The sequence below is a fragment of the Plectropomus leopardus genome, chromosome 18, assembly GCF_026936395.1.
Source record: "Plectropomus leopardus strain MGB_pleo_1.0 chromosome 18, ASM2693639v1, whole genome shotgun sequence".
NCBI lineage: Eukaryota > Metazoa > Chordata > Actinopteri > Perciformes > Serranidae > Plectropomus > Plectropomus leopardus.
This window is the reverse complement of record NC_142193.1, coordinates 31,564,712-31,592,500: the sequence shown is the minus strand read 5'-3', so window position 1 is coordinate 31,592,500 and position 27,789 is coordinate 31,564,712. Positions and strand designations below refer to the sequence as shown.

Sequence of the window (27,789 nt, the reverse complement as noted above, 5' to 3'; positions counted from 1 at the left end):
CCACTGCGTTTGATTTATTTCAGAAAAGCCGATTCGCTTCCGGCCGAATGTTGATCAGTTTTTTAAGAGACTGTTGAACAGATCATGACTGTAAACTTCAGGAGGTGAGCGGGAAAAAAACATTTACAGAAACCATCATTAAAATCCACCAGAGAAGAAAAAGAAAATAAAAGACAATCAGAACTGAAATGAATTAACCTCTTAATCTCTGCCGGACCAATCAGGCTCCTGCGTTCGGCTGCTCAAATCCATTTTTCCTCATTTTAAATTCTGGAGATCCCAAACTTTCCAAAATTGTGAATTCTCACCAAAATGTTGTTGAATTGTTTATAAAACCAAATATTTATTGTGAAATTTTTTTTGTTTTAGAGTTTTCTTGTGCTGCGTTCAGGTGCCGTTCACAAGCGTCCTAACCTCTAAAACCTGAAACACTGATTTGATTAATTTAACAAAAAAAAGGCAATGAGTGATTTGGAAAGAAATATCCCACAAACTGAAAAAAAGGTGTAAGGTAAAAAGAAAATATACCGAAAATTATGCAGTATTATTATTTAAAAAAAGGGTAAAAATGTCCCGAAAATTGTATCTATAAAACTAATCATTCTATATTTTAAGTTATTCTACAAAATAAAACTTTTTTTATGATATGCATTTTTTAAATTTTTTTTTTTAGCATTTTTGGTCTCTTTTTGAACTTTTTTTATTCTCAGGTAATTTTCTTGTAACTTTTTGTAAGTTTTTTGCTAATTTTTTGTCAAACCAACTGCTTCATCATTTTGTAGAACCAAAGTTAAAAAAAAATGCAAGTTATTAGTCCCAAAATATCACCTTAGAAACAGAAAATTCTGGGACTAAATGATTAAAAAAATGATACTCTACATGAATACAAGTAGCTGTTATTATTTTACTGTTTTTCAGAACAAACCTTGTTTTCATTTTTCTAGAACCAAATTCATACAACAGCTACTTATAAACATGTAAAATCTAATTTTTAACAAGTTGTTTAGACCCAAAATATTTTGGTAACATGATATTTTTGGACTAAATAACTTGTTAAAAAGGATCATTTGGCTTAATTTTGGCTGGTTTGTGTCAGAAAATGATAAAATGATGAAAGGTTTTGCGATAGTTTTAACCTCTGAAAACATTGATTTTTCACAATAAATATTCTGTTTTTGTGGAAATTCACAATTTTCCAGGCCCTCAGGCGGAGTTTTGGAAAGTTTGGGTTGAATGGTGACGACCGGAGGAGGGCGAAACGTGTCGGCTCTTTTCATGATTTAGCCCCTTTAATAAAAGGCTTTTTAATGAATTTTTTTCTCGTTTTTCTCATTTTTCGGTTGCCTGGATTTTTAATGAGCTCCCGACACAAGTTTCTCACCTCGTCTGATGATCGTCTGCAGAGCATCATCTCTCTGATTTTCTAAGAATTTATCATGAGTTTCAACCGATTCGAGCAACGTTTAGCCGAAAACAGTCTAAGAGGTTCCACCCTGGTCCGCGAAGTCCCGGTCAGCCCGAAATTTACCACCAAGCTGAACAATGAGTGACAGGATCAGTTATTTAAATCTAGTGAAATTAATTATGAAAATGAGAACAAATTCATATTTCTGGCATTTTTTTTGGGCTTGATCTTTCAAACTACCTTAAATCTTTTATACTAATGAAAAAATACATATAATAAAATTTGACTCGTACAAGAAGTATCCATTCAGTGCCTTTTTCCCATATAGTTTCTAAAAAAGGGGGATTATAATAAGTACCATAAAGTAGCTGCTTGTTCGTTTTCCTCATCAGAGCCTCAGCGCGGCTCTTTACAGCCGTTTATGCTACACACACACACACACACACACACACACACACACACACACACAGCGGTCACAATCAGAAGAACTTTTCTTTTGACCAAAAAGGTCCCACGAATCAGATTCACGAAGACCAACACTGAAGAAACCCTGACGATCCCTCGTTTTTACACGTGAACCCGCCCGCCGAAACCCAACACAACCGCCAGAAAACATGTCGGCATTGTCCGTTTCTGCAAACCACACGCGCGCAACATTCGCACTTTACACGCCAACACATCACGCCGCCGTCACGGTTCCCATCAGGGATGCAACGATGCATCGCGAGGCAGTTTAAATTCGAGAAAAAAATATGTCTAATCAGTCCATCCTTGAGTCCACTCGAACGTTTGTGCCACATTTGATGAGACTTTAAAGGATTCATCACGTTCACAAGAATGAGCCCAAATTCTGACCACTTCATTTTTGAGTCCAAGTGGAAGTTTGGTCACCGTGACCTTCACCTTTGACCGCCAAAATCTAATCAGTTCATTCTTGAGTCCACTTGAACGTTTGTGCCAAATTGGAAGGAATTCTCTCAAGGCGTCCTTGAGATAACATGTTCACGATCCGCACGAACAGACGGACAACCCGAAAACATCTGCCTCTGTCCTCTGCGCTCGCCGGCGTTTCGGCATAGAAAAAAATGTGAGGTCACTGTTACCTTGACATTTGACCACCAGTGGATGTTTGTGCCAAAACCCAAGAATGGGCAGGCGGCCTCCAGCCACAGACATAAAAACAATGTTTTTTTTTTTGGGACTGACGTGGCAGAAAATGCAGCGACTTCCTGCTAAAAAACAAGCGACTGGTTCCTTTGAACACTGATCTGCTTCAGGAGGCTTCAGTCTCGTGTTTCTTGCACAAAACCCTAAACTTTAGGTTTTATGGTTTTGTTTTGTTCACATGACGACGGCGTTTCGGGGACCTGAAAACATAAACTTTTGGAACCCGGTTCCAGAGTGTATTTGAAATACCACCTGAAATACCTCCTCATATGAGCGTAAAATATTTTTACGACGTGTTTCCATCAGGAGTATTTTATATTCGCAATTTAGTTCATGCAATTTGAGGGTTGACGGAAACTCGCCGGCAGACGTCTCTCCTCAACCTCCTGATGACAAAGTCGGCTCACAAACGAGGACGCTTTCGAAACGTTGACATGATACGTGAGAAAATCTAAATGTGCGGTATTCACAGTTTGCAGAAACGTACAGCGCCAACATGTCCTCCTGCAGACTGAAAAGACAGAAAAACCCCTGAAAAGTCCAGAATCAGAGACGCAGGGACGGATGAGTTTCGTAGCTTAATGAAAAAAAAAGTCTCGGCAGGTCGAGCTTCTCTGGAGGCAGAAATAACTCGGCTGGCTGCATTATTTTTGGCAGAAAAATTAACACTTTCCTCCTCTTACAAATCAGTTTTTTAAGCGACCCGGCTCCGTTCAGCGCTCGGGCCGCAGCGTCTCCAGTTCAGCCTCAGCGTCTGTTCGCTGCGTTTCAGCTCTGCCAGTTTTCTTATTTCTCCCTCCAGAGCTGAACGGCGTCGGCGTCCCTCACAGCGCCGCTCCGCTCGCTCGCTGCTATAAATCCACGGTAAGTCCTGGAGGGGCTGCGTCCTCCTGCCTGTCACATCATCTGAGTCCTGGGCATGGAGTCCTGCTGGTGTCCCGGGTACCAGTGAGCAAAATTGTTCATGTATCCTCCAGAGTGCACCGGCGCGCCTTTGGCCGCCATGCTGATGTCCCACAGGGAGCAGGGGGAGGAGGAGGAGGGCGGCGGCGGGGCCAGGTGGTCTCCCTCCGGTCCACAGGGCCCGTTCTTCATGATCTTCTTGTACTTGGATCGTTTGTTTTGGAACCATATTTTAACCTGCAGGACAAGGAAAGAGTTAATAAAAGATTAATTGATTTTATTAAAAAAAAAAAAAAAAAAAACGGGAAGAAAGCAAAGAGAAAAAAAGGAGGAATGACCCCAAAATTTTGCAAGAAATTAGTAGAGTACAAAATAATTCCCCAAAAAATTATAAAAAAACAAAAACAGAAAAAAAGACCAAAAATCACCCTAAAAATAAAGTTAAAAAACAACAAAGGAAATAACAGAAAATGTGCTTCAAAATTAAAATAATTTTGTATCATAATATTAATTATTTCATTGTGAGAAAATGTATATTTTCCCTCTCTTTTTTCTTTTTTCCCTAGACATTTTAAAGAAGATTATGCATCTACTAAATGAAATATGAAGGAGGGAAAAATATCAAGAAAACGATATTTACGATTATCAAACTTTACATGTACAAATAGGTTACAGAAATATATATTTTCTATTGTTTTTTTTGTATTATTTAGGACTTTTTTCAGGTAATTCTTTTTTGCTCATTTCAAGCAATTTTCTTTAACTTTTCATTTTTTAAAGTTTTTTTTATTTATTTATTTTTATTCGAACAAAAAGGATTTCAGTCTTTAACAAAAAGCTCTTTCTCTGCAGGGATCATTTCCAAAACGCTGTCAGACGCTTAGAATAACAACCTGAGCCTGTCAGGGACAAAAACGTGAACATTCAAATAGCAATAATAATAAAAACACTTTAAATTATTATTATTTTTAGCATCTTTCCGTTGTTTGCTGGAGTTGCCACGTTTTACTGTAATAATAATAATAATATATAATAATACTGTAGTAATCAATTACCGTTACTTGCATATTATCACAAACGATATTCACAGAGAATTTGTAAAAAATAATAATGTAAATGTGAGAAAATAAATGTAAATGTAAATGTGAATATTTTAAATATGAAAAGAGTCTGTGTGCTGCCCCTCCCACTGACACACCTGCGACTGTTAGGGACGACAACGCAGTAAAATAACCTACAATTAGTTAACCTACAATTATAATGAGCCGTTCAGGTGAAGCAATAATCGTAAAAAGTGACAGCGTACCGACCGAAAGCTCTCTTTAACCCGGACACAGCGTCTGTGGGAATATTTCCTGAGCTGAAAAACACCATCATGCATTATAACACTCAGAGACACTCGTGTTCGTTTAATAACACTGTCCCGGTCTCTCAAATCGTTACACACAAAAGACACCAATGAACTTCAGATGGGCCTTTTCTTTTTTTAATTACTTCACAATTCATTTTACATTTATTATCCATTTTTATTATTACATTTATTCTTTGTAACTCTTGTTAACATTATTATTATTATTATTATTGTTATTATTATCACCATTATTATTATCATCATCATCATTATTGTTATTGTTATTATTATTATTATAACTACAGCGAGTGAGAGTTTCGTGGATCAGCTGATGTTTCGTACGGTAAACCGGGACGGTCAGGTGTGGAGGCGGGTTTCCACGAACCCTCAGATTACAAATGTAAAATACGCCTCATGGAAAGACGGTTTTCTTTACAGTTTTTTGGAGTTCAATTTGTATTTATTTATTTTTTTAGCCCAGAGCGAGGTTTCCAAACTGACACAGAGAGGAGGAATTTGGGAAAAGTGCATTCCTGTTAAATTAAAAAAAAAGTGCTTTTTAAAAATTTTTCCCTGAAAAACATATCACATATATTTGAATTGGCGGACGCTTGTACATGTTTGGGGATAAAATGATTTTCATAAGTGTGAATGTAGTCTGTGAGATTTGGGAGGTTTTTTGTGTGGAAGTGTCCCCCATGTTGATATGAATTATGGGGTGTATGTAAGCAGTGAATAGTAATTATGTCACAGTAATCTTTTTCTCATTTTAATTTGATATTTTTTTCAAGTTTTATTTTATTTTACTTTTATTATATTTTTTTGTCTTTTGGACTTTATTATTTTGATGAAAATATTCTTTTCTTTCTTTGAGATATTTAAAAAAGTATTTTGTCTTTAAATTGGAGGTGATCTTTAATTTTATTGTTTGGTGGGTTTTTTCTTATGATTGTGTATTTCTCTGTTTTATTTCACTAAATGCACAAATAAATAAATAAAGATCTAAAACACTGATATCAATCTAGTCTGAATCTCTGAAGCCTGAGGAAAAGTCAGATCTAAAAAGTGTCTTAACTCTTTTGGACACACGAGGCAGCAGCTCCATGAGAGGAGTATGATGCGCAGGACGGGTGTGAGAGAGACAGACGTGTTATTAACAGAGCGTATCAGAGTATCGAGCTGTGTGTCGCTGGGATCGCATCTCTGTGGTCTGATGATTCAGTTGTGTTGCTGTCGATATAATTGGCATGTTCTCCGTTTCCAGCGTGCTTGCAAATTGAGCGTCAAATTACACAAATGTGCCTGTCGGGCAACATGTCAGCTCAGCAGAACAAATGAATCATGAATAATTACACTCAGGCAGCGAAGGATACTTTGGTCTCAAACAGGTTTTAACTGCGCCGTAAAGACGAGAAACAAACGCCCAAAGGAGCGGCGCTGCGGAGCAGAGAGAGCAGGGAAAACACGCTTGGCGCTCAAATTGTTTTCTGCTCTCGCTGACAGCGCTGGGAGTTATTACCCCGGGATTTTTATAGATAGTTATGATGGTTGAAGTGGTTTATGGGAGATATTTTATTCTATTAAAAATCTAATTTCAGACCGCTCTAATTGACACTAAACACGTGGAAAAAAATTATCCCTTTTATACGCTGTCATCAAAAAGACGTCCTGCGGAGCCAAACGTGACGTTTAATTTGATCTCTATTGTTCCAGCAGATCTGCTGACGTCAGTCACGGCCTGTTTGGAGTCCGGACGGACGATAAAATCAAACTGCCACTCCATAAATACGCTACGGCGATGTAATTACACCACATGATGCTTTTTATTAAGAAATTATCTCGCGAGTCAAGCTCTTTCTCCAACTTCTTTATTATAGTAAATTGTACTAAAATCAAAACAGAAAATCATAAAACAGTGACACTCAACTTACGCCCCGCCGGCAAATCTGGCCCCTGATAGGGTGCCGCGAGGCCCCCAAACATTTTATAATTCACAATAAAAATAAAGTGATTGACACTGAGAATTGTTTTTGTCCTTTTAATGTCCATAAGATGCCAGAGTGCATAAAACAGCATCAAAACAGACCCCCACGCCCCCGACAGAGGGCCGAACTAACACCCCAATGTCCTGAAATCCCAGAAATGTCCTTAAAACTCGTGAAATCCTGAAAATCCATGAAATATCCTAAAGTCCCAGACATGTCCTAAAATCCTAAAAACATCCTAAAATCTTACAAACACCCTAAACTTTGAGACATGTTGTAAAATCTGAGATATGTCCTAAAGTCCTAGAAATGTCCTAAAATCCTTTAAAGATTCTAAAATCTGAGAAACATCCTAAACTTGTTGAAATGTTGTAATATCCTGCAAATCTGCAACTGTCCAAAAGTCCTAGAAACATCCTAAAATTCGACAAATGTCTTAAAATCAATGCTATGTCTTAAATTTGTGAAATGTCCTAAAGAAGAGCTGACTTGTCCTCATCGTTTCTGCAGCCGTGCTTCAAACCAAAACTGCGCGGCCGCATTTCCAACAATCTGCAGACTAATGTAATAAAAATGACAGCCACCAAACCGCAGAGCCTGCAGTGAAATAATCACCCGGATGAACCCTGAAGTGAGTGTGTGCAGCGCAGCTTATGAGCCCGCGAGTCAATCAACAGCACGTTAAGTTAATGCAGCCTCACTGAGACGATTTCTGCCCTAATTATTGGTTTCATATTCCAGCAGCAACACGGAGCTGACAGCTTCCCTGAGAGCGCCGCCAACCACACCGACATTAGTGCAGAGGCAGGCCAGGTGCCGCTCTGTGTGTGTGTGTGTGTGTGTGAGTGTGTGTGTGAACATGATATATTGAACTCAGTCACCAGGAGAAAATGTTGGCATTGTATGTTTCTGCAAACCACCAAAAACTGCATGTTTCATATGTTTCACATCGGCATTTTAACCCTTTGAAACCTGGATGGACGTCACTTTTCTTGTGCTGCTTTCAGATGTTTTTCACAACTTTGAACCCCGAGCCGTCCTGCAATTTATAAATTTATAATTTTTTTTCAAAAGCTTGAAAAAAATGTTCAGAGAACTTTACTATGATGTTGAAAGAAATCAAGGCTGTTTGCGTAGTTTTAAAGAGTCGATGCAACAAACGACACAACAGACTGTTTTTCAGCCAGTCGTTGCTGCATTTCCAGCAGCTTTTTGGGGAATCAAACGTGTTTCATATCGCTGTGTTTCCTCTCACGTTTTTGACTGCGCTTCCTGCTGAGATGGTGCCACAAAAAGCGTCTGTATTTAATTGAGACACTGCTGCCATTCCAGTTGAGTTAGTGCCACCAAAAGTCTTTTTTTGCCATGTTTCCTCACAGAATAATGTCAGGAAAAGGTTTTTTGTTACCTTGACATAGCTGCTTTTTCCAGCAGGGATAGCGCCCTAGAAAGCAGTTTTAAAAAACTGACACATTGGTGCATTTCCTGCTGAGATAATGCCATAAAAAGCAGCAGTTTTTTTTTTTAATCGTGATATTTGCGTGTTTCTGCCGGGACAGTGCGACGAAAAGTGGATGTTTTAAGCATGACATCGCTGCTCTTCCATCAAAGATTATGCCGAAAAAAGTGGTTGTTTAGTGTAACGTAGACATCGGTACATTTCCAGCCTGGATAGTGCCACAATGCGTAATCTTTTCTATTAAGACGTCACTGCATTTTTTTAGGATTGTGCCACAAAAAGTGGTTGGTTGTTTTTAATTGGCACATTGCTGCGATTCCAGCCAGGATCGTGCGGCAGAAAGTGATTTTATGCCGTGTTTCCTGACAGGATAGTCCCTGGAAAAGTGGGCTTTTTTTTACCCTGACACTGCTGCTTTTATAGCGAGAATAATACCACCAAAAGCACAGACGCAGACGTTTTTCATTGTGATATTAGTTAATTTCTGATGGGATAGTGCAACGAAACCTTTTTGATATTTCTTTTTTGCAGAAAAATCGAGCTACTGCTACGAAAAGAGGTTGTTTTTTACAAACATTGCTGCGTTTTGCAACCAAAACCACATTTCAAATCAAGACATCGCTGCTTTTCATCGAGGATTATACCAGAAAAGTGTTTGTTTGGTTTCACACAGACATCGGCACATTTCCAGCCTGGACAGCGCCACAAGAACGGTTGTTTTTTTCCGAGACATCGCTGTGTTTCTGCTGCATTGTTTCATGAAAAGCGGTTCTTTTTTAGTGAAACGCCAGCAGGAGGTGGGCGAGGAGGAGGCCCCCAGAGCCATAAAGACAAACATGATCATTCCTGACTGTGACAAGCGTTTTTTGTGCCTAAATCCAACTGGACGTTAACCTAAGACTTGTTGAAACAAACACTTTCAAAGTATCTGTTACAAAATAGCGTGCACATGTGACATATCTGCGGTTTGCAGGAAAACAAAGAATGGCAACATTTATTCTGGGGTTTGAGTGATGAAACTGAACCTCGCAGTGTGTCTGTATATTCTTGAACACTGGGCGTCAAATTTGTAGCAATAAAAGGCGTCCATTTGGTGTTTTTAGCTACTTAGATGGGCAAAGTGTGTGTGTGTGTGTGTGTGTGTGTGTGTGTGAGATAGAGATAGAGATAGAGTTTCGAGGAAAACGTGGAACCGTGTTACGTGCCATTTCTCAGCTTCGTCTGGGAAAACTGGAGATTTGGACGGAGGTGGTCAGCGGTTGGCTGCCAGCCTAATGGCGTGGAGGCGGGGCAGAGATTTGGTGTACGATCGCTATCTTCAAGTGTGTGTGTGTGTTTATGTTTCCATCTGTGTATGTGTATGAAAATGCACGCTTGTGCTACATACTGTATGTCTGAGTCAATGCATGTGTGTGTGCGCAGCCATGCATGTGAGGAATGTGTGTGTGTGTGTGCTCGTACAGCTCCATGTGCACGCTGGACTAATTACAGCTGACTGAGAGCAACATGACTACAAGCTGTTCTGTGTCTCCGTCTATTTACTGAGCCGCAGCCCGAGGAGAGAAAACCAGTCCGTAAAAAAACAACTCTGTTAGATTTTAAACATAATATCATTTTTTCCCCACAGAGAGAAATAATTTCAGATTTAAGATCCAATGTTTGCATAGATACAGCGGAGGACGGCACCAGGAGGCAAAAGTTTCACACAACAACAAACGAGGCGACCGTGGAGGTTAAAACAAATTTGAGACCAATTTTACAATAACCTGGAAAAAACCCTAAAAAACCCACATCAATTACTTTGGCTATTTTGTTGTTTTATTGTAATGTAACACCCAACTTTTTTTTGGACTGGGTGCTTCCTTTCTGTGAATCCATGTCCTGTTTTATGTAGAGAGTTCATTTCAGGATAAAACCTTTTTAGATGTAGTAAAAATTGGAAAATTGGATGTGGAACAAATGTAAAACATATAGGTATCCATTTGGTTTGCAGTGAAAAAAACTTTATTTTGATTAGATGTGGTAAATGTGTCGGTTCTTCAATCCTTATCTACGTTATAGTAATGCGAGAGACCAGAGGAGCGGCTGCTGCAGAATGATCGGTTAAGTTTCACTTTCACTGCTCCTGACACTCTGCTGCTCCATCTGTGCCCAGAGTACGCTCTGCTCTCCAAGAGTGTGGTGCAATCAATCACCGAACGGGTGTTCACTTCACGACAGAGCTTCTAGTTTACGGTCCAGCTCCAAGGGTGTAAAATCTTTTTGTGGTAGCGGATGTTTTAATCGTGGCGGGCCGCCTTAAAAAAAAAACAAACGTGAGGAAAACTGACGCCTTTGCCCGGCAACAGCAGCGCTCGGAGCTCCAAAGATCACAGAGAATAACGCTCAAAACACAAGATTCACTCTCAGTGGTTTCTGTGACATGAGAGATATTTAAAAAAATATAAACATTTACAAACACAAAAACAGCAAAAACACACTTGCTACCTGTAGCGCCACCTAGCGGTTAAATCAGCTAAACCACTGCCTCTTTGTAGGATTACTATTTGCGAAAAGGTCTAACCTTAACATTAACTTCTCTATGGAAACGTAGCGGTATACAATTTTCATATCACAATTATTGTGACCAAAATTATCACAGTTATCGCAATTATCGTGATAGCGTTGAAATGTGCTGGCAAATGTTCAAAAAGTACAGATAGACACTCATTTCAAGAAATTTTGTATTAAACAAAAACATAATAAGCAGCAGCACTTTGGTAACTGCACTTTTTGCACACTGCAGGCGGGAAAACTGCACACATAAAGATGTTTGTACGAATATGCTCAACTAGTGTTTTTACAGATTTCGCAGCACTGATGGTGCTTGACCAGCAGACCACGTAAAGACGTTGGAAAGTTTCCTCAGTGAAGGTCTAAATGAACATTAGTGCCGCCTTTCGCCATGCTCTCGGGTTCATGTTGGGATGTTTTCAGAAGGAGGAGGGACGAGCTGCTAACTGTGGTTGATGCATTACAGTCTGACAGTATTTACCGTAATTTCAAAGCACGGTAATCACACATGGTTATCATGAAAATTCAAATTTGAATGGTATTACTAGCCATCAGGATCTTTTACCGCATCATACTAACCAGGAACCCTTACATCACTACTCGTCTATTTTAATTTGTCTGTCTTAATTCATCTATTTTAGTTTGTATTTTATTTTATCTTTTAATTTATTCTTTATTCTGCCGCAATCGTGTTTAATTCTACTATCAGTGCTATTATTTCTGTGTTCACTGCTAATATTATTTGAACAGCATTTTCTCTTTTTGGTATGACTTGTTGTTATTTTTGCTCTGTAATTGTTGTCTCTGTCGTCCGGCCTTAGTTTGGTATTATTGTTTGGCTCATATTATTTTGCATGTAACCCCTCTCGCTTCTACTTTGCTCAAACTATCAAAGTACTTTGTGAACTCTGTTTTTAAAGGTGCAATATAAATTAAGTTATTATCATTATTACTACTTCTCTACATAAAAGAGTATTCACTGAAAAGAAGCATCCGGTTAAAAACTCGCCCACATCCTTCATTCAAAAGAATAAAAATCCGTCTGCATCCTCAAACTACAGTCGCATCCTTTATCCGTCAAACTGACATCCTGTAACAGTCGGTCAAAACCCACTTTCTCTGATCTCAAACACCTCAAAAGAGCTCAGACAAACACGTGCGTCTCTGGTGAGTGCGCACGTGAGCGCGCACGTGAGCGCGACTCGCAGCCGACCGCACTCAGACGCGCTCCGCCACGACAAAAGACGAGAGCAAACCAGCGGATCATCTCTGACTCCCCGTGTAAACACAAGCGGCGCTGCTTAATGCAGACGGGATTAGGACAGTTCATCTGATGACATCAGCTGCTTATGTACACTCGGCACACACACACACACACACACACACACACACACACACACACACACACACACACACACACACACACACACACACACACACACACCCTTGTGTGTATCATATTTCAAAGAATCCGACTGTATAATGTTTCCCCGCAGCTCAACCTTTACTTTTCACCTTTCTACACGTGTAATCTCTCTTTGATAATGACACACGGAGCGTTACGGGACTTTTAAAATAAGCTAATGAACAGTGAGTGTAATTGTTCCTGATAACTGCTCTGAATTACAGCCAGAATTATTTATTTGTAGGACAAATCTGAGGATTATCAGGACAGAATCAGTGACTTTTAAATCAATTCTTAAAACACATTTTAATGGACCTGCTTTTTTAATCTTTTAATTAATCTTTATATTCTTACTTTTTGTTATTATTAATAATAATTATAGTTAATGTTCTGTGTTTACTGCCTTTATTTTGTTGTGTTTTTTATGTATTTTTCTAACAGGTTGTTTAATTCTACCTGAACTCAAGTCTGGCCTTTGGTCGACATTATTGACTATTTTCTCTGGTTTTCACTCTGTAAGCTGCGTTTTTAGAGGTGCTTATATAAACAAATGTATTATTATTTCATAACTTTCATAACAAAGTACTGTATTTACATTTGTAGGTATTATATTGCGTGGAAAAAACTGAAAACCGTTTTTTCTCAACTTTGGGGCTTCGGTATCCATCCTAGAAGAAATGTTTGCATTGTACATTTCTGCAAACCGTTGATACGTTACGCTTGTACGTTTCATACATATCACATTAATGGTGGCCACCCAGCTAAACAAAATGAAATAAATAAAATAAAAAGGGTTTTTTTGTGAAACATCAGAGGCATTTCCAGTGGTAATTGCACCTCCAAAACCGGGTATTTTATGCCGAAAATGATCTCCCAACCATAACCAAAGTGTTTTTTGTGCCTCAAGATAACCGAAGTGTTGTTGAAATGTAAAGACATTTTGTTTTTAACGTATCATCTATGTACAATTTGCAGAAATTTACAAAAGCAACATTTATTCTGGTGATTTGGTTTCTGTATTTTCTGCTTTGTGCCTTCGACTGAATAATAAACATTAAGACAGCATGACGGCTCAGGTCGTCCAAAATACATTTTTAGAATAACGTTGTTCATTATGAGAAAATCCATCATGTTTTTCGGCTTGAAAGTTCTCAGCGTTTTAAGTTATTTCCAAACTGACCGATGAAACGATTCCTGTGAACATTCAAAAACTGTTTGGGAAACGAGGAGACAGTCGGAGGAACGAACCCGACTGTCTACAGTCAGAAAAACAGCCTCCGCGGCTGCTCACAGAGACAGAGGAAGATCTGACAACATTCACTCAGGTTGTGACTCATTTCACGCATCGAAAAGCAGAGCGATAAAATGATCTGCAGAAGGCAAAATTAAAAAAGTGTAATATTATCAGCATCTGTCCTGTTCGTTGTCCTCAGACTGTTTAAAACTGCAAACATAAACCGAACAGAAACAATGCAACGCCTCAAATTAGACATTTATTCATATTGTAACTACATATTAAATCCCACAGCATCTAATAAAAACACATTATGAATTTCAGATGTTTAAAAGACTAAAAAAGCATCACTTATTCAACAGTGTTTATTAAAGGACTTCATGTGACTGATAAAAAAAGCCAGGATTAAAAATTTAAAAATCCAACTTTCCATGTCTGAGCATTTTTTAAGACTTTTAAAAGATTAAATTAAGACATTTTAAAACCACCTAAGGCCTTATTTTTAGGTTCAAGGATCTGCAGGAGGGCGGATCGCACACGCGCTCGAGTCAGAGGAAGAAGTATTCTGCATTTAACCACTCTGAGAAGTCAAATTTATTAAAAAAATATTATTATTATTATATAATTATTTCTTAAAGTATTATTTGTACTGTTAATATATAATTTTTTCTTTAACTTTAATAATTATTTTAAGTATTTTTAAACTCATTACTGTGCATCTGCAGGATTATTTATAACTTGTGTAATTATTTGCACTCTGTATTTTCCTCTTATAGCTCAGCCACTCTCACCTGTCTTCTTTATCAGCTACATACATGCATGTGAACACATGCACACGCGTGACCCCAAAAACCACCCGTAGTTTAGTAAAACACCATCAATGACAGCAAGAAAGTTATTAAAGCTGATTAGATTTTGTCTTGTTTCGTTCTGTCTCGTCTTTATTTACATCTCAATCTGCCCCCACATATGCATAAAAAACCTTTACATTTAAACGAAATTAAAAAATTACCCAAGCACACGCATCACGTTATGACACACCACTGCATGTGTGTGGGTGTTTTTTGAGAGTATACACACACACACACACACACACACACACACACACACACACACACACACACACACACACACACACACACACACACACACACACACAGGCAGTCATGTTAGTTTCTGACCTTTTTGTTGTTTCTTGTTTTGCCGTCGTCAGTTTCGACTCCTGACTCGGTGACTAAACATCACATGACGTTTACGTTTATCTTCCAGGATCTAATTACACGCGGAGGAGCGAGCGGTGACAGCGGCCAACAGGAATGCACTGCGGCCAGTTCGGGTTTCGGTTTGGCCATTATTATTTCACTGCGAAAACCTTCAATCACAGACACAGTGGATTCACAATCTACATTTTTTTGTGGTATTTTCCATAAAAAGAAAACTTCACGTATGTTGTGGTGATATTAATCCGTGCTGCGGTCGTGTGTCCCGGCGCTCGCTCGGGCGACTCCCTCACAGTGTGTCACGTCACGTACACTTTGGAATTAAGGTGCGATGATGCACATACGCCCTCAATTAGAGAAATTAGCCAGCACTTTGTTCATATTAGAAATGTTTCCGAGTGCTGTCATCTCACATAATTATGGTTTTACCTTCAGTAACATAATGGTGTTTAAACCTGAGTATGAAATATTTCTTCACACACATTTTTAATACATTTCCAGGACTTTAAAGCAAATTTTAAGACAATAAATCAAATTCTCCTTATCGGTTCTTTTTCATGACTATATAACAACTTTTTAAAATGTATATTATTTAAAAAAAATAATGAATTCAGAGAAGGATTAGAGTGGAATATTTAAATATAACTTAAGGGACTGTTCGTTATTTATGATCGAGGAGGAGGTGGTGCAAAAAGGGGGAGGCCTGTCAAATAAATATTTAAGCACCATGAAGACGCTTTAATTTTTTAAAAAAATTTTGGCTGTAGTGGCGAGAGTTTAAAAGGCAAGTTTTCTTTACAGAAGTTTGGGCTTTTTTCTCTTTAAATGTGTTTTTGCTGATTTTTAAAGTAAAATTAGGATGATTTCTTTTATTCTTTTCATGTTTTTTTGCCGATTTTGTTTTTCTTTAAAATTTTTGGCCATTTTTTTGTCTTTAAAATTTTTTGCTGATTTCTTTTTTTTTTAATGGGAAAAAACCCAACAAAAACTTATGGTGATTTTTAAAAAATGCCTTTTTTATTGTTGAATATTTTCGGTGACCTTTAAAGAAAACATGCCTTCCACACGTGCAGGCCTGCAGCTTTGAGAGGCATTTTTCTTTAAAAATGTTTTCTTTTTAAAATCGTCCAAATGACACTTTTTATCACAGCCAAAACTTTAAAAAATTCAGCCGGTCCTTGAACACATCATGTGTTATTATACAGGTTTTGAAACTAAATTCCATGACTTTTCAAAAACTTTCAGGGTATATTTAGTTTACTAAGAAAAATTTAAAGCGTGCAAACTACTATTTGCAAATTCCATAACTTTTCCAGGTTTTTCATGACCGTATGAACCCTGAATATGAGTTAGTAATGGAGAGTTTTCTGCTTCGCCCTCATCGGTGTATTTAGTATCTGTTTTTCTGTGTGTGTGTGCGTGTGATGCGCCACAGTACCTGCGTCTGCGTCAGGCCCAGTTTGGCGGCCAGGTCGGCCCTCTCGGGCAGGGCGAGGTACTGGGTCTGCTGGAAGCGCTGGTTGAGGGCCTGGAGCTGCAGGCTGGAGTAAATGGTCCGAGGCTTCCTGATCTTCTTCCCCTTCCCGTTCAGCCGCACCTCGCCGTTCTCGATCACCGCCGTGGGCTTCTCGTGGTCTGCAGGAGAGGAAGGAGGACAGCAGGAGATAAACATTAGCGGAGACACAAGTTTGGCCTGAACGTTACGGACACAAGAGCAGTCGCAGCGTTTCGACTTAAAAAATCCACCAACAAGACAGTGATCCTCGTTAAGCTCAGGAAATGTTGTGAAAGATACAAATTCAGACTCAAACTTTTACATTTCTGCTTTTTCATATGTTTTTTGTTTGTTTGTTCTGAGAAGATTCACAATATATTTTAGCACAAACAGTGCAAATCTGTGCACGTTAGTGTCAAATAGCAGAATAAAAAATAAGATTCAAATCTAAAGGAGGAAATCGGAGTTTTTACAAAATAAAATGTTTTATATCCAACACGTAGAAACAGTTCAGATCTAAAAGTTAAAAACTAAATGGAAAACAAATTGTGGTGGCTGCATTTTATATATATATGTAATATGAATTTGTGACCATGTTTTAAAATTCTAGGCTTTTTAAATATATGTATATTTTTAATTTGGCCTTTATTTAACCAGCTCTGTCCCACTGACATCAAAGATCTCTTTTACAAAAGAGACCTGGACACGAAGAGCAGCAACACGGAGCTTCAACAACAAATAAAATCCAATAAAAAGCACATGGATTTGTAATATTGTGCGATATAAAAGAATTTGGAGTTAAAATATGTTGTGAATTTACTGTAAGAGTCCAGACTGCTCTGGAAAAAATGTTGTAACCAAATACGGATCCAGATTGAAGAAATCTGGTGAGGGGACGCAGGTAAAAAAGATAAATCCCCTTTTGTTTACGTGCAGCTCAGCCGAGAGGGCTTCCCCTCGTTTTCCAGAGAGCGATGGCGCTGCGTTTGTTCGCCCACGCTCATCGTTGTTTTGACATGAGCTGTTAGCCTGCAGAGGCACGAGAGAACAGCTGTGGACACGCTGAGGCCCCACAAGACGCTCCGAGTCTGAAACTGAGCTGCAGGAGAGACGCCGCGCCGCGCAGAGAGCCCGGCGAGGCGCTCGTTTTAACAGGCTGTAAATTACACAAACACCACGCGGTTTAACCCTTTGTGTCTGCTGACACGGTGCTGGAGCTGTTTGTCGTTTTGTAATATTTAATAATTTGTTTATCGTGTTGCTCTTTAGTTTGAAGAATGCAGCTGAATTTTGTTAATTTGCTTAATTAGCACACTCATTGATGCTTTTTGTTTGAAGGTTTTGGGCACACTGGATTTTGAGGACAGAAAGACTGTGGGAAGGTTTTTTTTTTTTTAATCAGGGCGAGAGACGCTGCAGACGCCATTGTTCTTTGTTTGCTGGCTGAAATGGTAAAAAAAACCACACGAAACCTCACGCTCGCCTCAACAATGGACTCGTTTTCTGGGCGTAAGATTCAATCCCCAGAGGCCGTTTGATTTTCTGTTTTTGAGAAAGCTGAGTTAGTTGGACTTTTTGAAAAAAAAAAAAAAAAGTTTATTTTCAGGAGAAATCACCGCAACTGGCTTCACTAAAACTGTCCAGGTCCCACAAACCGCAGGGCTGAGAGCGTCAGCTTAATAACAAAGTCTGAATAAATCTTTGCTATTTTTCCTGTAAATTGTAAACTCAGCATAGCAGATAAGAAGATAAAAACCCTGGAAATCTCTGATCAGACCGAGCTAACAATCTGGCTCTCAGGTCTGTCACACTCTGCTGCCCCCGAAAAACATTTAGGATTCAGAGTAAATATTCCACCTTTGTTAAGATATTGGGGCATTTTAAGAAATTTCTATAAGTCTACTTGTCTTAATCCTTTGATGACAACGTAATTATGTATTTTTCCATTTATATATATATATATAATTTGATATATATTATTATTGATATAAATATATAGAGAGGTGTAGATATAGATATCAATAATCCCCGCAGTAGCATTTTCATTCCCTGATTATATATTTTAGACCTTAAAAAACACTCAATGTGATGTCCCGTCTCAGCAGTTGTATTAAGACGATTCCTTGCTATCAATGATCTGTATTGTACCGTTTGTTTGTTTTTGATGTAATACATGCAGTATTAAAAAATATATAATGAAAATAATTGTTTTCCTGTTTACATATTTCTTCTATTTGTCTGAACTCTTGAATGTGTTGCAGACTGTGGTGACCTCTTATCATAAAATGGACATTTGGTAAAAAATAGGGTTAATAAGGACGACTTTCACGTCTTATATCGGCTATGTATGGACATATTTATGCAGTTATACTGCATATATTCAGACACAGTCCCCGAAGAGCTTTGACTCCGACTGACCTGATTTAAAGAAACTGTTGGAAACTCCAATGAGAGAAATGTAATTAGACGTATTTGTGAAGTGGGAGCGGCGGAGCTGTACGTTCTGTCAACACCAATCACAGATTAAATCTGCACAAATATGTATTTAAGCAGGTTTTATAGCTGAATGAGGTATGCAGCGCTGCATTTTCCGAAACATTTCATCAGGTCAAAGTCCCACTGATGAGCAATTTTCATAAGATCTGCAGGTTAAAGTGGTGATAACGCAATATTAAGTGTTTTATTCGCAGCATCTTTATTTGTTTATCACGTGCAGACGAGCTGAGACCACCGACTGAAGGCGCTGCTGTGTGTGTGTGTGTGTGTGTGTGTGTGTGTGTGTGTGTGTGTGTGTGTGTGTGTGTGCGCGCCTCACACACCGTCTCATTTTTGTCTGAAATCTTCTGCTAAAATTGACTTTAAATGTTGAATTTTCAGAGTTGAGATTACGTCGCTTCACGTGTAAACAGAGCGTATTTATCGTTTCAGTTCTGGACAAACAGTGAAACTAAACTTGTTACAACCTTGAACCTTTTTACGATCATATTTAACGTGATTTCACTGAAGATTTGTACGTTTTTATCGGCACCTTTGTCATTTTTGTTGGACTCTGGCTTCCTGACAACTTAATGCTATTTTAAATTGACAAAATGAAAAGTTAAACTCATAGCTGAGTTTGTAATGAAAATTGGACACTGTGAGTGTGTGATATACGAGAAATAAATATATAAATAAATGAAGAAAGAAAGAGTTAAGACAGATAAGCCATAAAGAATTTGCCTAAAGTCAAGTATTTCTTTACTGAATGTGTTTACAAGGACCTGTTTATTTTTTTTTATTATTATTATTATCATCATCATCATCATCATCATCATCATTAGTAGTAGTAATAGTAGTGGTACGTGTTGGGACTTTATGTGTTAGTAATAATGAAACACATATGATGATTGACACACAGACAGCTCAGGCTGCAGTAAAGATTGTTTTGTACGATAAAGAATATCTGAACAATAAGAAAATATTTTTAATGAGTGGTTATATACATTTACTTTGTTTTTTCATTTAAAGTACTGTAACGTTTAAATCCATAAGCTATAAAACACAACAGCTAATGTCTACAGTACACATTTTAAATAGTGAGCGGTGAATTTTAATTTTTAGATCATTATTATTATTAAAGTTTTATAAATATGACCTAAAAAAGGTTTAAGGTAATGTTATGCATAAAAAAACCCTAAAGAGTAAAGCCATTTAAAAAAAAGAAAAGAAAAAAGTTTAGTTTTCTTGTGGTATCTTATTTTGAAATAAAATTTAAATCTGAAAAACTGTATTTTTCTGTTTTAAACAACATTTTTGTTTTGTTATTTTTTAGTGATTTCTCTTCATGTGGTAGTTTTAACTGATGTGAAGCGTCCTTGAAAATCATGAAAAGCACTTTGTAAATAAAATATATTATTATTGCAAAAAGACTCTGTTATTATTATTACTATTATTATGGTAGTAGTACTATTTTAGTTGTTATTATTATTGGTGTTATTTTTTTAAGTTGATTTGTTTTTTATTATTTTTGTTATGATAATGATGATGATGGTGATTATTATTATCATTATTATTATTATTATCGTCACCCCTGCAGGCCTGTGTGTGTGTGTGTGTGTGTGCGCGGGGGCAGCGCAGACAGGCGGGCTGTTGTTCGGCGGGTTTGGGGAGCCGGGTGCAGCTCCGGGCCGCTGCGGGACACCACAGGCCGGTGTCTGCTGCTTCTTGTGGACAGTCCCACAGCGCGCGCGCAGATCTCCCGCCCAACCCTAAAGTGCGCTGAACATGACGCTGCGGCTGACCTGTGAGTGGATCCAATTATTGCGCAGCGCTGCGGTTCATTTTCATGTTTTTCACAATAAAGACTTCAAACTGGCGGAATAAAACATCTGTGAGGAATAATGTTTTTTTCCCGTCGGAATTATTTTTTTTTGTGCGTATTGTTGCAGTTAAAGTCCTCTGTGAGCACCAGTTTGACTTTAGGCCGCCACATTTGTCTTTATTTAACCCTTTAAGAGCTGGAGCCACATCAGTTTTGCGATGCGTCCAGACGTCTTTCACAAGCATTTACACCTCTGGGAAAATGGATTTGATTTCTTTTGAAAACATGACAAAAAATGAGCAATGAGCAACCTGGCAAGAAATGTCCCGAAAACTGCATAAGAATTAGTAAAAGGTGACAGAAAATCAGCTGGGGTGAATATTGTCCAGAAAACTAAAATCCTATAATATATTTAAAATTATGTCACAGAAAAAAAATGTACTCGCCTCTTTCTTAAGGGCATTTTCGCCTGCTTGTTTGGTTATTTTAATTTTACCTTTTTTCTTTCTGTCTTTGCATATTTTGTCTTTTTTATTTTTGCTTATTTTCCAAGCAATTTTCTATTTTTTTCTTCACTAATTTCTTTCTATTTTTCACGCAATTTCTTGTTAAGTAGCTTATTGCCTTCTTCCCATTTTTTTCCTGAGAAAATAGCCAATTTTCTTAAGATTAAAGGGTTAAGAGGACACACTGAATTATTACTGGACAATTATATATATATATATATATATATATATATATATATTAGCAGGAGTGGGTCCAATTAAAAAACACGATCCAATGAAATAATCTGATGGCTAAGAGCTCTTTCTTTTAACATCTAAAACCGTTCAATAAATGAGCCACGTGCTTCATAATTCACGCGGTCATTATTTAAGAGTTGCACAGTTTGGTGACAAAAGCAAAGATGCAAAAAAAAAAAAAGTGCAAACATGAATATTTTGTGTTGAATGTCTCGTGCACACCTACCCGCATCCTCGAGCCTGGTGTGTCCGAGCGCGCCGCCGTGACCCCCGTGCTGATAGGGCAGGTAAGCCCCGGGGTGGTGCGCGCTCACGGGGCTGTGGTAGGGCGGGTACCCCAGCGGGCGACCATACGAGGAGGCACCGGAGGAGAAGGGCCCGTCGTGCTGCGAGGGCCCCACGGCGTGCAGCCCGTGCACCGGGTAATGGTTGTGTGAGAGGCCGGGGGAGGGCTGCTGGTGTCCGGGGTACCCGTGGCCGCCGAACTCCAAAAACGCTGATTTGGAGGGATCAGGCGGGACTAAAGTGTCCGAGATGGAGCTCATAGTCATCATTGGGGTGCGGGGCGGCGAGAAATCAGAGGGGTCACTTTGACCTCCGGAGGGGGGTCATCATAAAGGAACCCACCATCAAAGTCAGACAGTTCTGCAGACTCTCAGAGAAGCTTCCAGAAACCAAAAACTGCCGCTCGGAGTGTCCTCGGGTGGATATTCCTGCAGAGGGGGGACTTGAGAGCGGCGTTAGGTGGGTTTGCGCTCCGCTACATCCCAGCTGAACGCTCCACAAACGTGACGCGCACAGTTTGAAACCATTGAGACTCACGGGACGCGGGACGGAAAACACGGCGCGCGACAAAAAAAACCCCCAGCAACTCCAAAAAAGAGCAAAATAAAAGTCCGTAAAACTGATTAAATATCCTCCAAACCGGACTCTTTCCTTCTTCTCTCCCCTCCCGGTGCTCGGTCCCTCCGGTGCTGTGAGGAGGCGTTCAGAGGAGCGCAGTGTGTTCCTCCTCCTCAGTGCGCACTGTGCGTCTGCACGCAGCGCTCTCTGCCTCCACTTGGCACACACCGCGCGCTCATTGGCTACTGCGCTCCGTGTCACACTAATCACACAATGCGCGCGAGCGAGCGGGTTATCCTCTCGGGTTTTTTGGCGGAGAGCAGGCCTTAATGCGCGCGGTTATTAAAAGCAGCGGAGAGCCAGTTTAACCATTAAAATATAATTAAATGTTTAGTGGGAAAGTCTGAGCGGAAACATCTCGACTGACCTGAATAATTCAAGGCCGTCTGTTTATTCAAAATCAACTAAAATTGCTGGATAAAACAGATAAAAATAATTATGAAAAGATAAAGAAAAAAGTAATAACTGTTCAAATATTTGGGTTGTTCCTATTTCTTTAATTACAGTTGTCAGAAGTTATTTCATGCCATTTATGAGGAGATATATCTGATTTTGCATCCTTTTACAAAATATAAATAAGCCTACAGACGCATTTTTGGTGAAGATATCTGACTTGTTTTTTCGCGTAAAAATCACATTAAATGTTTCTTATTTTTTACATCGTGTGGGATTAAAAGACATCAGACTGCAACAATCGGCTGTGTATTTAAAACTCTTTTTTTAAACCAATGCTGTGCGTCATTTAATTTTCAAAAAGGACAATGTGAGGTTGGTTCATGAAACGCAGCGCCTCTCCAAAATAAAATCCTCCCTGCTTGCCAACAGCAAAATGAGGCAGATCAGACCGAATTACCTCCATAAGCTGCTGCTGAAAGGCCGCAGACTTTATTATCCAAATTATTTTTTATTAAACAGACGCTAACACTGACCCACAAGACTAAAAAAAGACCGATTATTGTTATTTTTTCTTCTTCTATTTTTGGAAGCTCAAAATAGAAGCTCACAAACAAACTTGATCGAAATGAACGTGATTTTACGCACACGCGCGCGCCGCGGCCACCGCCTGTGGTCCCACACAAAGGGACAATTACAACAAACACACAGTCCAAACTTGTGATTTGGGCCGCAGAGACTCGGACTGTAATTTCACTCAGCTTTCTAATTAAACCTCAGCACGTTTACATCAGGTACTGCGGGATAAAGTCAGCTCAGAAGAACCTTCAGATCCGGATAAATCAGTTTTCATCGCCAGTTGCAAAAGATAAAAAAAACATAATTTACGTGTATTAATATGATTATTCTAGTATGTGTTTGCAGGCCACAAATTATTATACTGCTGAGAATAACTGCAGCTTTATGATCGAGCTTTCAGTTCTGTGTAGCATCCCATAATACAGCAAACTCCCTCAGTATGTCAGTTTTATCGACAAAAATGTGACGAAAACCAGCAACATTTGGAAAGCATCATTTGGGGAGACCGGGGCAGGTTGGCACACAGTTATTTTCTGGTCCTTAAGAGCAGTGGCTCCAAACTGGTGCAGTGACTTGGTCCACGCTTCTCCTCAGTTATTATTCAAGGCCCGCACATCAGAAAATTAATGAGAATTCAATTTGATTTGACACAACTTAAATACCACATGGGCATAAAACACAGTGAAATAAAAGAAAATGCACAAATAAAGAGCAATTAGTTAAGAGCAGGGGCGTCTCTAGGATTTGGGGAAGTTGGGGGCTTAGCCCAGACCTCTGTAATACAAAAAAAAAAAAACCCACATTTTTTAAAAAAAGAAAACATGCCTTTTTATTTTCTTTATTTTGGTGTTTTTATTTTTCTTTAAAAAATGTTGGTGATCTTTTTTCCTTTAAAATTTTGGGTCATTTTATTGATTTTTTTTTCTTTTGTGGTTTTTACAATTGTTTGCTGATTTTGTTTTTCTCTAAAAGGTTTTGGTGATTTTGAAAGAAAACATGCCTTCCAAACCTGCGGCCTGTGGGTTTGTTAGGCATATTGTCTTGAATTTTTCTTTAAAAAAATGTTGACAATTTTTTTCCTTTAAAATTTGGGTAATTTTATTTTTTTGATTTTCACATTTTTGGTGATTTTCTTTGGTGACTCTGAAAGACAACATGCCTTTCAAACCTCAGACCTGGCAAAATACAGACTGCCAAAAAATACCAAGAGCAGGACAATAAAATGCTTGCCATTATCAGAAAAAACTCTCTCGCAGGAAACCACACTTCAAAATAAAAGCGATGGGCTGGAAATTCACCGTTTTCCAAAATAAAGTGTGTTTTTACAAACCTGACACAGTCGTGAGTCACTTGCAGTCCATTCAGAATGGACCTGCGACCCACCAGTTGGAAACCACTGCTTTTAAGGTCACAGAAACAAAATGTTTGCATTCCTCACCTGCACGCATACCTGCTGATAAAAAAACAATCAAATCTAATCAATAAATGTGAGGTAACACTCAGTTTGTGTGAGTAGATTTCGATTGTCGTGAGTAACTAAATTAACAGCGATGACAAACTAAATGCTGCTCTAAATAATCCATTACACAACTGAGTCTTCATTAAAAATATTAACTTTTGATTGTAAATAGGCAATTGTTCATTTACTTCATAATGATAATTAAGAAGTCATCAGTATGACTAATTATCAGGAACGGTACTTTTATGTAAGTAAGACGTTAATGATGTTTACTTGTAATGAAGTTGTTTCAGTGTGTCCTCCGTCAGCGCCGAGGCTCCTGGACGATTTTATCCCAGCAGCTGGAGGTAGACGTCTGTCTGTAGACCGGCCCCGGGGCCCGCGGGTCCCTCCACAGTCACTGATCTGGACTCTTTGAAGGCTCTGCTGCCACTCTGACCTGTAACAAACACACACACCTACACACACCTACACACACACAGAAAAAGAGAAGATGAGATTTTAATTTCTAAAACACAGATTTTTCTATTCTGAAGGCAGTGGTGGCAGTACAGTTGACTGAATCAATCCAATCACCAGAAGAAATGTTGGCATTGTGCTTTATGTTATTTGGATGTTATTAGGGGATACGCTGAAACTTAATCTTCATACAACATATTATGTAACACTGTGGTTAACGTCTGGTTAGGTTTAGGCACAAAAGTCACCTGATTATAGTTAGAAAGGATCATCCTCTGGCTTAAAAAGTTTTGGTGGAAACACAGTGATGCCTAAATAATGAAAAAACAACCTCTTTTCTGGTGTAAAAAAACCCCAAAATCACTGGAAGAAACAACAGTGATTCACAAAAACACTGCTTTTCCTGACACTATCTCTGCTGAAAAAGCAGCAGTGTCTCAGGAAAAAAATAAAACATGGCAATGACTGCCCTACAAACATCAGTTTCTCTTGATGCTACTGTGCATCAATGTGTCAGGAAAAAGAAAATGTTTTTTGTGCTTAAAAAGCTGCTGGAAAATGTCAATGACTCACTGAAAAACAACATGTTACCTCACATTATTAAAGCAAGAACAGCAGAGATGTCTCGGCAAGTTTTCTGCGCCAAAACAAGCCGCTGGAAACACTACAATGACTTTCTAAAAAAAGTGTTTTTCTTGACACTACCCCCCCCACTAGAAAAGCAAACACGTCTCCGGAAAGAAAATATCACTTTTCATGCCTAAAAAACTGCTGGAAACAACTCCTGCTTTTCCTGATATTATCCTGACAGGAAACACAAGAGTGATGCTGTACATAACAACCACTTTTCATGTCTAAAAAGCTGCTGGAAACACAACGACTACCGCTTTGCCTGACAGCGCCCCCCACTGGAAAAGCAGTAATGAAAAACAGCTGCTAAAAAAACAGATGCTTTTCTTTTCGCTATCCCGCTGTTAAAGCAGCAGTGTCTCAGGAAAAAGCAACCATTTTTTATGCCCAAGAAGCAGCTGGAAACACTACAATAACTGGCTAAAAAAACACAGTTTTGATGACACCATCTCTGCTGGAAATGCAGTGTTGACTTGGTTAAAAAACAACCTCTTTTCATGCCTAAAAAACACTGGAAACTCATCAGTAATTTGCTAAAAAACAAACGCTTTTTCTGAAACTACCCCCACTGGAAAAGCAGCAGTGTCTCAGGAAAAAAGAAAAAGTTTTTCAAGCTGTTTAAAACATGCCAATGACTGCCTGAAAAGCAACAGCTTTTCCTGGTGCTACTGTGCTGGAAAAGCAGCAATGTTGCCAAATGCCAAAGAAGCAGCAGGAAACACTGCCATGACTTGCTAAAAAAAACAACAGCTTTTCCTGACACTACCCTCGCTAGAAAAGAAGCAGTCTCGGTAAAAAACAACCTTTTTTATGTCTACAAAGCAGCTGGAAACACAGCAATGAATGGCTTAAAACATTTACAGCTTTGATGACACCATCTCTGCTGGAAACGAAGCGCTGACTTGGTAAAAAAACAACTGTTTTTTAGTGCTGAAAAAACACTGGAAACACAGAAATTAGCTAAAAAAAACGTCTGTTAACAACATCTCTGCTGAAAAAGCACTGATGTCTCAATAAAAAAAACAACCTCCTTTACTGCCTCAAAGATCACGTGGAAACATGTCAGTGATTCCCTAAAAACTACTGCTTTCCCTGACACTATCCCTGCTGGTAAAACAGCAATGTCTCTGGAAAAGTTTTTTAGGCCCAAGTTGCTGCAAACACAGCAATGTTTAAAAAACACAGCAATGTTTAAAAAACAGCTGCTTTTCCTGGCACTACCCCAGCAGGAAACACAGCCATGCCTTGGTAAAAAACAGCCATTTTTGGGCCTGAAAAACAGCAGGAAACATGACAATGGCTCGCTTAAAAAACAGCCAGTTTTGTTGTGTGTTGCCGTTGAAGTGGTCTGCATCTTTGCAGGAGTCTCGATATCGTCCCCTAAACCTCCCGATGACAAAGTCAGCTCATAAACTCCGTCATTTTGGAAATGCTGATATGATTTGTACTACACTTGCAGGTGAAACCTGTCCCTTGTTTGCAGAAACCAACAATTTCCTGACTGGGCTGCACTGAATTGAACTTGAAGTATGAATGAATCAATGAATGTCAGCGACTCCCGTCAGCGTTAAGCGGTGAAGCTTTGACAGCATAATTTCAGTCGTGCCAACTGGAAACAGAATCATCTGAGTGTGGACAAAGAGAGACAGACAGAGAGATGTTTTGGCATGTTTCTTCCCGGTTTTCCTCTCCTGCCTCTGGGATCCGGCTTATTATACCAACAGGCTGATGTGCGGAGAGTTATTACACATCCCAGCCTGCGCTCCCTCTTTCATCTCCGGCCAACATTCCTCCCCTCCCTGATTTCACCTCTGCGAGCGCCGGGCACACCCTCCTCGCTGTGTCAATGCTGTTATTTAGCGGGACAATCTTGCTAAGTCGTCAAATTTTCTTTCTTTTGCTCTTTTTTCCCCTCACACAGACTAAAAAAAGGTAAAGCGGTCAGGTGGCAGAGCTGGAGAAAGGTGCAACACAGGAGCAAATTATCGCTTTCTCAAAACTCCATTGTGTAAGTCTGAAAAATGAATCTTCGCCATTTGGGCCCGGAGGTGTCCGAATGTCTCCGAGTCAACTTAAAGCTCAGAAAAAGCACTTGACGTGGAATATCAGCTTCTTAACATTAAATCAAATGGCAACTGCAGATCGC

At 39.0% G+C, this 27,789-nt stretch overlaps 1 protein-coding gene across 1 annotated transcript in view; it reads right to left on the bottom strand.

Annotated features, from left to right (window-relative positions):
* Window positions 1-24,670, bottom strand: part of LOC121956902 (homeobox protein Dlx4a-like) — a 25,109-nt gene extending 439 nt beyond the window's left edge. The window contains exons 1-3 of the mRNA XM_042505336.2: window positions 21,447-24,670; window positions 16,121-16,317; window positions 1-3,712 (exon numbers count right to left, since the gene is read on the bottom strand). The exon at window positions 1-3,712 is cut by the window's left edge and continues 439 nt beyond it. Coding sequence (XP_042361270.2) covers window positions 3,470-3,712; window positions 16,121-16,317; window positions 21,447-21,774 — 768 coding nt within the window. The 5' untranslated portion in view covers window positions 21,775-24,670 and the 3' untranslated portion in view covers window positions 1-3,469. The remainder of the gene's footprint in view (window positions 3,713-16,120; window positions 16,318-21,446) is intronic.
* Window positions 24,671-27,789: the final 3,119 nt, after the last annotated feature.